General features: G+C 31.9%; 1 protein-coding gene across 1 annotated transcript; it reads right to left on the bottom strand.

Annotated features, from left to right (window-relative positions):
• Positions 1 to 5,773: 5,773 nt before the first annotated feature.
• HELRODRAFT_148152 (hypothetical protein) lies at positions 5,774 to 5,989 on the bottom strand (the record flags this gene model as incomplete). The annotated part of the gene is made up of 1 exon (XM_009019316.1): positions 5,774 to 5,989. A coding segment is annotated over one exon (216 nt), but the record flags the coding sequence as incomplete, so codon positions are not given.
• Between the last annotated feature and the right edge of the window lie 7,743 nt (positions 5,990 to 13,732).

Raw genomic sequence — 13,732 nt, 5'->3', positions numbered from 1 at the left:
ATCAATAAACTTTTCAGCCAAGAAATTAACGAACTAATGAATTAATAATATAAATGAATGAAAATTTGAATGAATTAATAAAAAAATGAATGATCAATTGAAAAACTAATTGATTGGTTAATTTATTGACGGATCGATTGATCGACCTATACGAACGAGCTGAAATGTAATTAAGTAAACCCTCGTGACCTGACCTCCACTTATAAGCTTGATGAAAATTTCAATTAAAGGACAAAAATTTCAATAACTGGTTGTGCGGGTATATAAATAATCTGCTAGAAGGACGCGTTACATCAATATAAATTTTTTATTTTATGAAATTACATTACTTTTGAAATAAGCATGAAATTTTTTGAAACACCAATCCTCCAATTCCTAATAATTTGTAACCTAATGTATTAAACACATCACATTTTTATTAAGTATCAGAAATAAATTGAAAAGTCATATAAAATATTGAAAATTTATTGCATTAAAATAGTTCAATGTTTATTAATTATATCATCTTTCATAATCATTTCATAAATTATTATGCGAGTGTGTGTGTTTGGGTTTAATTATTTGATAATGTCTTCCCCTTTTTGAACATCTTGAGATGCGTGGATTCATGGAAAATTAAAAATTCAAGCAATATGATTATAAATAACAGCTACATAAAATTAATAGTGCAATAAAAAAAGATACATAAATATTTGAGACTTTTAAAGGTATTGGATTTATATATTTCTTATTTCTTTCATTAGGGCGCAAACTCAGAACGTGTGTAGATTTATTAGCATCTGTAGTAATACTTTCAGAAGGTTGGACATCATCAGGTTAATATTTACAAATTTATTATTTTTTTGATTGGTGCGCAAACCTCATAACCTCTATTGGTTCATTAGCACCTCTAGGGAGATTTCTCAAACTATTTAAATGATCATGTAAAAAGTTGTGAAAGCGAGTTGGACCTCATTTGGTTCAAATGTTCACATTTCCCTTTAACGTTGCACAAATTCAGATCATCTGTAGGTTCATTAGCATCTGTAATAAGATTTTCAGAACGTTTTGACAGATCCACAGGAAAGATCTTTTGTGAAAGAAAGTCGTTCCAAACATTTTTTCTGTCATGGTTGATCCTTGAAAAAAAAATTATTAAGCCCCTAAATGGCGGTGTTCTTTAACAAAACAATAACGAATTATTAGAAATATGATACCTCAACAATTGTTAGCAGCACAAGTTTTGTGATTGAAATGTTGAGCGTTGTTCAAGCAGCTGTTTCTGATTATTATTAACCAGCAGTGAATCAAGTCGTACGTCAAAATTGAATTAGAAAACACTGTAAGATTTTAAACTGTTTAATATATGTTGACGATTCACTTAACAGGTTTGATGGAAGCACATAAATCTTGCTGAAGCCTGTTTACAAGCAATACCATAGATGCTTATACATGCAGTCTCCAAACACTGTTAACAAAGAACAAAAAATTGAAGTAATTTACAACCATTGATAATAAAATTTAACTTCTGTTGTAAAATATTACTTAACAGTAACAAAAAAGTAATAACGTCTGAAAAAAATAAATGACATATTTATAGAATTTAAATTAGTTTTCGAGCTCAATTTGGCATAGAACTAACAATAATTTAAACATCCGATGGATTTAATTGCGTTTTCAAAGTTTTTTTTATGATTTATATAATAATTTTTTTTATAAATTTTAATTATTTTATCTTTTTTTGACGTCAGTATGTTTTAAATGTTTTTGTGATCATATCCGTTTTTACCATAATTAATCTTATAAAAAAAACAAAATCATAAGGTCATATTTTGTTCAACTCTTAAGATGGTCTTCAGTTTAGAATTCTTGAACAGAATAGAGCGTTTTATAAGATAAATTGGAAAAATCATTTGTGAAAGATCGTTGGATTTTCATGTTTCGTTGCGCAAATTCAGTACCTCTGTACTTTAATAAGAACCTGTAGTAAGCCAAAATCGCTAACCTCTGCAGCGTCTCGTCGGTTGAGGCTGCTAGATGCATTTGTATGGCGGATTGTAGTTTGTGCGACCACAATTGTTTCAAAATGCTTTCGTCTCTGTTATTTAGCTTCAGTTAAGAAGCATCACGTAGAGCAGACAACCTTACAAAGACAACCCTCTTGATGAATTAAATCCAGAAACTGCTGTAGTGTTTGAAAATAAAATTTGTGATGACCCATTTTAATCTGTTAATGATGATGAAGAAAGTAAAGATAAAGACGATAAAAAAAATCCAAGACTAGAATGATTTTTCAGCCGATAATGTTTCTTACTGGGTTGACTTGGGACCCACTAACTGTCAGCATCATTATGGTCTTTTTGATGAATCTTGTCATATTTATGCCTGAAGAAAAATAATAAGATTTTGTTCTCAAAAACTCTTTTATGGCACATAAGCAAATGTTGAACAGTACAAAAGAGAATGGTTATTGTATTCGCCATCTAAAGGATCTGTGTACTACTTCATTTCTAAACTCTTTGCATTTAAAGGTTTTACACATGTTTAGCTAATAAAAATGGTTTCAGTGACTGGAAAAATAATATTCCAGTTTATAATCATGAAAAAAACGCTAATCACAAGGATTGCATGTACGTTCTTAATTTGCTGGAAAAATGTTTTGAGACGAACAGTAGCGGTTATTTGTACAAGAGCTGATCGTGGTTTGGTTTTTAGAAAAACAAATGAAAAATTCGGATCTTTGCAAAATGAAAATTATTCAAGACTTCTAGAGCTGGTTAGTCAGTTTGAACCATTTCTAGCATCGCAAATTGCAAAATACGGATATTCTGGAAAAGGAAATTCTTCGTATTAATCCAAAAATATATGTGAGGAACTGATTGAAATTATGTCTAAAAACTTCATAAAATCATTTTGAAGAAAGTTAAGAATTCCGTTTATTTCAGCTTTTCGGTAGATTTAACACCTGAAATTTTACATATAGATCATTTAAGTGTTGTCCTTTGACATGTCGTAAATCGAAAGCCGATTGTGCGATTTTTAACATTTTTAGAACTGCAAAGTCACATTAGTGAAGGTTTGGCTAAGCAAGTATTGCAGTACATGCGTGATGTTTGTATCATTGATTTTTAAAACGCAGAGATCAGTCATGTGATAACGCAGCTAATATGTCTTTGTGTTATAAAGGCATGCAAAAAAAATTTTCCAAGAAAATGAGTTTTTTATATAAATACCCTGTGCTGCACATTCACTAAATCTGATAGGCAAAAGTGCTGTTGACTCTTGTTTGGAGGCAGTCAACTTTTTCTATAGTGTGCAATTGATTTCTAATTTTTTCTCAGCTACAACTAACAGATGGAAGATTATGAAAGAACGACTTGGGAATGAAACGCCGGTAAAAGTTCCTTTCCGACTCCAGATGGTAAGCATATGCTGTTGCAACTGATGCTATTCCCAGATCTTATTCTCAGATTATAGAAGCGTTAAAATGCAAAGAAGACAAGTTGCAGAAGGGGAACAGGAGAAAAAAAGCGAAAAACATTTAAAAAGTGCAAGAATTAGAATTTGTTTTCATGCTTGTTTTTTTGTTACGACATTTTCACAGGGTCAATCAACTTTGCAAAATGAGCACATAAACTTAAAAACGTGCTGATTTATATTCATCACTATCACTAGCAGATCATTTGCATGAATTTAAGAATAATGTTGAAAGATTTGAAAAAGCTGCAAAAGAAATACCACCAGGTGTAGAATATAAGTCAATTATGACTAGTAATTGTAAACAAAAGAAAATGATTGTTGATGGTAATGACCCTGAGATATCTTTGAATTCCTGAAACAAATTTCGTAAACTTCAAAATGTTGTTTTTTTTTTTGTTTTTTTTCATGTATAAAAGTCTTAATGAGTAATATTAATTTAATTAATCAATCAATCACATTATTGATTTTTTTATAATTGACTGCAGAATAAATACGTGTATAAAAAATAGTTTTTTTTTCTTCTGTTAGTTTTCTTGCATAATGTTAAACCTGCCGACTGTCAGTAGGAGATTGGGAGTTTTGGAGGAAAGAGGCACCAACTTAATCTGACCATGGACATCGGAATGTTTCAAAGATATCCGTGATCATATTTGTTTTCACCATAATTAATCATATTAAAAAAACAAAATCATAGAGTCAAATTTTGTTCAACTCTTAAGATAGTCGTCAGTTTAAAATTTTTGAACAGAATAGAGCATTTTATAAAATAAATTGTAAAATCTGTTGTGAAAGACAGTTAGACAACATCTGGTTCAGATTTTCAAGTTTCTTTATATATTCATCGTTGCGCAAATTCAGTACCTTTGTACATAATTAGCATCTGTTGTAAGAATTTTAGGTCGTTTTGAAAAATCAATTGGATCGTTCTGATGTTGAAGAGAGTCGTTCCATAATTTTTTCCTGTCATAAAACTTATAGAACAATATCAAATTATCAAAAAATGATCGCTCGCCAATTTTTAAGATGCAAAATATTGCCTTGTATTATCGAGTTTCTTTTATCAATTATTACCCACCTACTTTGTTGAAAACTAAATTAGGAGCAATTTGGTTAAGAGCAATCAAATCCTCACGAATCTTAATGCTTTAAATTTTTTGTTGTGGATGTTAAATGAAAACTGAAATTTTTCAAAATTTTTTTCAAACAAAAACCAATCTTTTATAATATAATATGCACGATCAAAGGCCCAACGTCATAAATACTTTAGTCATAGTGGTGATATCGAAACTATTTTAAATCTGGAAATCTTTCATTAAAAATTTTTGAAAAACGACTTCAAACCAAAAATATTAAGACTCAAAATTTATTTTTTATTAAATACTGCATTATCAACAATACATTAGTACATAACAAGTTTAACAATTAAATTAATGAATTTTATTAATTATAAATAATACTGTATATTCAAATATGTGATCCAATTTTTAATCGTCCAATAATACCCCGAAGGCATCAGAAGGTATTTCTTATGTTTTCAATCCCTAACCCAAATACTCAATGTAGGTGGTTTTAGACTTGAACATGCAGGATTGGAAGTATAATCAGGCTGTTAGAGACAAGATTCAAAAGCAATTTCTATTGACTTGGTTGAATTTTGGTGGAAACCATCTACAAACGATTTACTAGTGGGTGCTTCAAACGGATTTAGGAGCAGGTTGAAACTGTTTTGCAACATATAATTTGGAATTTGAAAGGTACCTTCTGTTAGGATTCTGTAGCCACTGTAGTGTCGTTGCTTCCTCAGCCACTTCGTTTTAAACATTCCACACATCATCTTGCGGTTCACTTTTGCATGTCAGATGTTGTTCATTAATTATATCATTCAAATATTCATTGACAATCTCACAATTTTTATTATTTATTTCAATCTGAAGGAGTTGTCAATTTTTTTTGCATTCTCTGTACGCTTTATTATTTTTATAGGATTCAGGTTGATATTGACGCTTAATTAGCTTTTTATTATCTTGTACGTTTGAAACCTGAGCAGTTGATTGAAATTTTTTCATATCAAATATCTTGATTTTTTCAGAAGGAATATTTAGCTTTTTATTATCCCGCACATTTGGAATGTGTGCAGATGGTTTGAAATTTGTAACATCAATTAATATTATCTTTTCAGAAGGAATTCGACACCCACTATCTTGCAAATCCTTTTTAGACTGGTTTTCGCATCCCGCTGAAATCATCGTTTTATTAGAAGAATCACAAATATGTTTTTTTGACGTTGTTGTTTTTTGTGGAAATTTTGATTAAGTTGGTCTTTATAATCAGGATGCTGTTGCTTGTGCTGTTGTTTTTCTAACTCGGCTAATTTGAAGTAACGATCCTTCACATGTTGTGGTTCGTTTCTCCATTTCTTACCCAGTTCAGCGTTCATTTCCAATATATTTGCAAAAATCTTACGATACTGGACTGATTCTTCTTTTCTGTAGAGCATGAAGGCGTTCATAGGTTTTTTGATCTTTTGAGTCTTGAATGTGTTGGACGTCATCTGTTTTAGTTTCTCGCAATTATCTTTTTCTTTCTTGTTGTGGATATTCAGTGCCTCTGTACGTTCATCATCACCTGTAGTAAGAATTTTAGAACGTTTTGAAAGATCGAGTGGAAAAATCTGTTCCGAAAGACAGTTGAATGTCATTTGGTTAAGATTTTCAAAATCCTTTTTTACTTCATTGGTGTGTAAGGCCAGAACTTTTGTAGGTTTATTAGCATCAACTGTAAGACTTTTACAACGTGTTGATAGATCAATAGGAAAGTTCTGTTCTGAAAGACAGTCGTTCCAAACATTTTCCTTTGTCATAGTTAAGCTTTGGAAAAAATTATCAAACGCTCAAATAGCAAATTCTTCAACAGAATAGCAGATTATCTGAAAAACAAAGCCTCACCAATTGGTACCTATACAATAATTTCCGATTGAAATGTCGAATGTTGTTGAAGCAGCAGATTCTTTTTATATCACCCACCTGTGAATCAATTTGAAAGTTAAAAATATAATAAAAAACGGTAAGATTCAAAATTTTTAAAAATTTATTGATAATTTATTAACTAACAAATACAATAAATTGCTTTAAATTAATAAAAATAAGAAATTATAATATTAAACTTACTTGACGTTTCTAAACATCAAATGATGAGAACGATGATGATCACCGGGAAGATAGAGTCGCCGAAAAAGTAATAATCTCAAAACAAACTCATTAAAGCCTGTTGAAAAGCAGTATCAAATATGTATTTATATAGAGTCGTCCATATGGTCTCGATACAAAACTAACAAAGAACAAAATAAATAATTTACAACCAATAATAGAATAAAATTTTTGTTGTTAATATACTTACCAATGACAATAATGGAATAAAGTGCGCAAAGAAACGTATTGTCAGAATTATGAAATAATGCTGACTAAAAATACTGCAAAATTTTCAACGCGAAATTTATTCACTCGATAGGGGGCATGGTGCAAGTTAATTTACTCGATAGGTGACGACGATTTTTTTTTTGTTTTGCAATTTAGATGACGTCATAAATTATTACAAATTATTTTAAAATTTAATTAATACTTTTTCTGATTAATTGGACATGCCTTGTAAAATTTTATATTTTAAAACACCCGAAACAAAATCTAATTTTGCCTTGATAAGGAAGGGTGTGAAAAGACTTAAAAAAAAGGGGGTTGACTAGTGAGGCAGCTTCGAATAATCAGTGCCTCTTCTGGTCCCTAAGAGACTTATCGCGTGATTCTATGCTCATTGGCATAGTTTCAGAAACGTCTTAAGTTCTCAAAAGTGGATTTGGTACGAGACTCTATGCTCATTGGCATAGTTTCGCACGCGTACTAGAGTCACACAATTTGTTTCCAGTGTTGTTCTGACTCTTGTTGTCTTGTGTTGGTCGTGCGAAAGCCGATCAGACTCGACGGCCCAGTGAAAACAGGCCAGGGTTGTGCGAAAGCCGACCGACTGACAGACAGGCCCAGTGAAAACAGGCCTTGGATTCTGTGAAAACCAATCCGCCTCCTTCTTTTCTTTCTTGTGCTATTTGTCGACCTAGGGTTCTTTGCTGGATTCTATACTCATTGGTATAGTTTCACACGCAGCTTGCAATTTCCATAGGCTCCGATTTTTGTGATTCATTTTTTTTTATTTATTTCTTGGAGTTGTATCGACATCACCATCGGATACACACGTCGAGGTTTTACGTTTAAACGGCAAGAAACATTTCCCAAGTTGAAGACCCAAAAAGAAGAGTTCTAATTCCTGTATTCCAGTTTGTTCATTGACATTTACATTATTATAGAGTTCATTAGTTCAATTCCTTTTATTTACTTCCGTCGATTAATAAAATTGTTATCGAATATTTTTCTTTACGCGTTCGTGTGTTACTCAGTAAAATCATATAATTCGAAAAAGCCCAGTGCCACACAGGACTGGTCGAACTCACGATAAAAATATACACAAAAATTATTGTCGGACCATACAAAAATTCCCTGAGAAAGATAGAGGAGGAGATTACCTCACACCACCAGCTGTTTTAATTGTTTTCATTTATAAAATTTCCGACAATTGGCGTCCAACGTGGGGCTTTGTCATCCTTTAAAAACCCCCTTATCATTTTAATTTATTTATTTAAAATTTCCGACAATTGGCGCCCAACGTGGGGCTTAGTCATAATTTGAAAACCTCCTCATTCATTTATTATTTTTAAAATTTCCGACAGTATATACAAATTTTTAAATTGTTTTCTAGCTCTGCTGATTACTAAGATTAACTAGAACAATTAATGAAACTAATGGTCACATTCATTAGATAAATTTAATTGATTGATTGAACATACTTAAGTATTTAAATATTTATTCTTTCCAGAAAAAACAGGGTGGTATATATTAAAAGCACCCACAAATTTAAAATCAGAAATCTGGCAGAAATTTCACATGGTTTTTCAAAAAAAGGAAAATGATGAAAGCGAAATTCCTGTGAATTACTATTGTGCTTGTATTAAGTGCAATAAGGTATATCAGTTTAAAGATTCATCAGGTAAAAACTTTGGCACTAAAAATCAGCAAGAACATATTAAACATTATGCTGTAGTCTTGCCAAAGTCACAGTTGAAAATCCAGCAATGCTTGAAACAAAAAATTCAACTGTCTCCCCAAGAATTAACGATGTTGAAGATCTTTTTCTGTGTTGATGGTTACCACTCATTCAAATCTGTTGAAAATAAAGGGCTTCTCAATTTGATGCAGAGCTGTGTTGAGTTAGGTGCCAAATATGGAAAGTTTGATTTTTCTGACGTTGTTGTGGGAAGAAAAACCGTGAGTCGTGATGCAACATCAGTTGCAGCCTCGGTTGTAACTAAACTTGCCGAACGGCTTAAAGATCCGATAGAGGATGGCAGTGTGTCGTTGTGTATTGATATGTTTACAGACGACTTTCGTAAACAGTCATACCTAGATGTGCACTGCTCCTGGATTGATCGTGACTTTACAAATCACCATGCAGCACTTGCCGTTCGTCACTTCGGAACCTCTTCACACACTGCACAAAATATATACACTGTCATGAGCAACATCCTTAGTGAATATGAAATACCAATTGATGAAGTCCCATTCACTACTGATCACAGCTCAAATATCGTTGCTGCATCGAAGTGTGGGGTTCGAGTTGACTGCATGTGTCATCGCTTGCACACTGTCCTAACGTGTGCTTGGAATGATACTAGACGGCAAGAGCCAGAGGCTGCATCATATGAAACTGCAGTTAGTGAAATATGCCGCTTTGCAAACCAGTCAGTTGGCATTCAAGGGCAGCTTCCCAAGTCACTAAAGCATGGAGGTGACACGAGGCCTTGGGTGTCAATGCATCGTCGTTCTGAAGCTATAGAAGCTAGCTATGAAAAACTAGTTACTGTTCTGACAGCCAAAAATCTTCTAGAGCTTATTGCGTGTGTCAACAGAACATTTAACAAAGAAATTTGCGATATAACAAAAGCAATTTCAGATATATTTAAGACATTGGAGAAAGTTGATGAGCCAACTTTGAACCTCATAGGACCATCATACTATCTACTAATAAAGAAGTTTGCCCCTGCTGTCCGAGACTTGCTTCCAATGAAAACTTTTAAAAATAATCTGATAAAATATATGGATGAAAAGTTTTGGCAGTCTATTGTGCGTGTATGTTGTTAAAATTCTGAATAGCTATTGACAGTTTTTTAAAGCCTGTACGAGTCAACAATTTTTAAGACTTTTTTGAAATCAAGTTCACACGGATTCAGGCATTCCTCCGGCAACTTGGGACAGATTGGCAAAACTGATGTTTCAAATTTGAAAAAAATAGTTCTGAAGACATAAAAACTTGTTAAAAATTCACGATATTCATAAAATTTCATTTTCTACTATTTTTAATAGCGATTGTTACTTTACTACATATCTTTTGACATCGAACTTTCTGATTCAAGCAAAACAAATGAATTGATACAAGTATAAATAATCAAACTTGTAATAAATTTTAAATAAGTTAAATACAAATCAACACAAACGAAACCCACTGTTGATAGACTCTGACGTCAGGGCATTGACCAGTAGAACCATCGAAGCAGTTACAAAGAAGAACATGATGGAGATGTCTAACAGTACCTACAATAACAGAACACTAGTAGTAGTAGTAGTAGCAGTAGTAGCAGTAGTAGTAATAGTAGTAGTAGTAGTAGCAGTAGCAGTAGTAGTAGTAGTATTAGTAGTAGCAGTAGTAGTAGTAGTAGTAGCAGTAGTAGTAATAGTAGTATTAGTAGTAGCAGTAGTAGTAGTAGTAGCAGTAGTAGTAATAGTAGTAGTAGTAGTAGTAGTAGTAGCAGTAGCAGTAGTAGTAGTAGTAGTAGTAGTAGCAGTAGTAGAAGTAGTAGTAGCAGTAGAATAGAAAGAATAGTATATAAATCCCAATGCTAACGTTTGGAGTGTTGTAGGTTAGCGCAGAAGATTCCAGTTTATATAGAAATTGATTGAGGGGCCTAACGCGATCTTCCTCTATTTGTAGGATTAATTTAAATCGTGCAGTTTCTATGAATAGACCGAACAATATTATTATTATTATGGTAATAAATCAAGAGCAGAACTGTGACTTAACGCTATTGTTGCGAAAAAAATTGTAAATTTAGTTCGATTCTAAGCTTTTCTTGCACAATAATGTTTAGGTCAACGAAGCAACTCACAAATAAATTGAAGTAATAATGGTGAGTTCGTCATTGAGAAGACCGTCAGTGCCATTAAAAATTCTTCTCAAAATTTGTAATTATAAATTACAAATTAACTTGTCGACAAAAATAAATTAACAATTTCAACAACGATGCTTACTTATTTTCCACCGAAGATCCCACTTCTGACACCAATGTTATAACCGTCCCGGACGACGAGTTCGTTTAATCTCAGCGATAAATAAAGACAATAAAACTTCCAAATTATCACTTTTATTATTTAAAAACAATAGTTAATTATTTAATCAATTAATCAATAACTTTAATTAACTTTAATTAATTTTATCAATTAAAGTTAATGTTCGCAAACTATTAAATTAACGTTCGCTTTCCGAAAAACAATTCACTAACGTTTATTGCAACTACAATAAAAATAAAAAGCAGAGCCAAATATCAAATATCGCTTTTGACACTGAATCAATCGCTTTCTAATCAAACATTCAACAACAACGTTCTAGCATCTTTTTCAGATGCTAAATGAGAACTGAACTTTTTCATAATAAAAAAAAAACACTTTTCCTGCTACATCTAAAATAAATTAAAAAAGGTATCAATTAGCAAAAAAAATCATATGACTATTAAAAAAATTGTTCTATATAACATTAAGACGCATTTGAAAAGCGTCTTGTGATCAAATTTTTAATCGTCACACAATACCTCGAATGCAATATGCAAATGAGAATACTTCTGTCTGATGTTTTCACTTCTTCACCCAAATACTCATTGTAGGCGGAGTAAGACAGTCTGAAACCTGTGTATACTGATTTGTGCACTTAAGCATATTGGATTGGAAATAGAATCAGGCTGTTGGAGACAAGGTTCAAAATCAATTTCCATTAACTTGGTTTAATGTTGGTAAAAACCATTTGTAAACGATTTACTAGTGGGTGTTTCAAACGGATAAGGAACATGTTGAAACTGCTTTGCAACATATAAGTTAGAATTTGGATGGTACCTTCTGTTAGGATTCTGTAGCCTTTCTGTCGTTGCTTCCTCAGCCACTTCGTTTAGAATGTTCTCCACATCATCTTGCGGTTCAATTTTGCATGTCAAAAGTTGTTCATTAATTATATCTTTTGAACATTCATTGCCAAGCTCATATTTTTCACTATTTATTTCTAACGGGAAGGATTCGCTGAAACCCATGTCTATTTTTTTAGTTTGCATTCTCCGTATTCTTCATTATTATTATATGATTCAGGTCGATATTGACGCTTATTTAGCTTTTTATTATCTTGTACGTTTGAAATCTGAGCAGTTGATTGAAACTTTTTCATATCAAATATCCTGATTTTTTCAGAATGAATATTTAGCGTTTTATTCATGAATATATATATTATATATATCCATGGTTTTATTATCCCACACATTTGGAATGTGTGTATATGCTTTGAAATTGCATATATCTTGTACGTTTGAAATCTGAGCAGTTGATTGAAACTTTTTCATATCAAATATCCTGATTTTTTCAGAATGAATATTTAGCGTTTTATTCATGAATATATATATTATATATATCCATGGTTTTATTATCCCACACATTTGGAATGTGTGTATATGCTTTGAAATTTGTAACATCAATACATGTTATAATTTTCGGTGGAATAGGACACCCATTATCTTGCAAATTTGATAACTTCTTAGGTTCATTTTCGCGTCCCGCTGAAATCGACGTATTAATATAAGGATCACAACTATATATCTTTGACGTTGTTTTTGATCACTGGTTCACTGATTGATGTTTTAAACGAACCATGAATAAATTTTAATTCTTTTTCTTTTTTAGATTTTTGATTACGTCGGTCCTTATAATCAGGATGCTGTTTGTTTTTCTAACTCGGCTAATTTGAAGTAACGATCCTTCAAATGTTGTGGTTTGTTTCTCCATTTCTTACCCAGTTCAGCGTTCATTTCTAATAAATTTACAAAACTCATACGATACTGGATTGATTCTTCTTTTCTGTAAAGCATGAAGGCGTTCATAGGTTTTTTGATCTTTTGAGTCTTGAATGTGTTGGACGTCATCTGTTTTAGTTTCTCGCAATTATCTTTTTCTTACTTGTTGTGGATATTCAGTGCCTCTGTACGTTCATTATCACCTGTAGTAAGAATTTTAGAACGTTTTGAGATCGAATGAAAAGATCTGTTCCGAAAGACAGTTGAATGTCATTTGGTTCAGATTTTCAAAATTCTTTTTTACTTCATTGGTGTGTAAATCCAGAACTTTTGTAGGTTCATTAGCACCAACTGTAAGATTTTTAGAACGTGTTGATAGATCAATTGGAAAGATCTGTTTCGATAGACAGTTGAACGTCATTTGGTTCTGATTTTCAAATATCTTTTTTTCTTCATCGGCGCATAAATCCAGAACTTCTGTAGGTTCATTAGCACCTGCAGTAAATCTACTAGAACGTTTTGATAGATTAATAGGAAAATTCTGTTCTGAAAGACAGTCGTTCCAAATATTTTTCTTTGTCATATTTGAATTTTGAAAAAAATTATCACACTCAAATGGCGATGTTCTTCAACAGAATAATAGCAGATTATCTGTAAAATGATGCCTCACCAATTGGTGCAATTATTTTCAGATTGAAATATCGAGTGTCGTTCAAGCAGCAAATTCAATCTGTATAACCCACCTGTAGATCAAACTGAAAGTTAAAATTTAATCAAAAAACTCTAAAATTCCAAATTGTTTAGAATTAATTAATAATTCACTTACTAAGTTTGGTGGAAGCACATAAATCTTGTTTTTCAGGTGTTAAGCGTTTCTTGAGTTCAAAACTGTTAAAAATTAAAATTGATTCAACTGTTCCAAATAAAAAACTTTTTGTAGTGAGAAAATAGAAAAATTGATTAGATAAATAGGGTTAAACTAATTCGCTGACTTACGGTAGGCTGACTTGTCTGACTTGCATGCGATAATAAACACAATTTTCTTAATTTAATCAAAACAAATTGTTTTAA

This window comes from Helobdella robusta (genome assembly GCF_000326865.2).
Source record: "Helobdella robusta unplaced genomic scaffold HELROscaffold_24, whole genome shotgun sequence".
In the NCBI taxonomy this organism is placed as follows: Eukaryota; Metazoa; Annelida; class Clitellata; order Rhynchobdellida; family Glossiphoniidae; genus Helobdella; species Helobdella robusta.
Note: the sequence above shows the minus strand (reverse complement) of the source record. Positions and strands in the feature narration are given on the sequence as shown.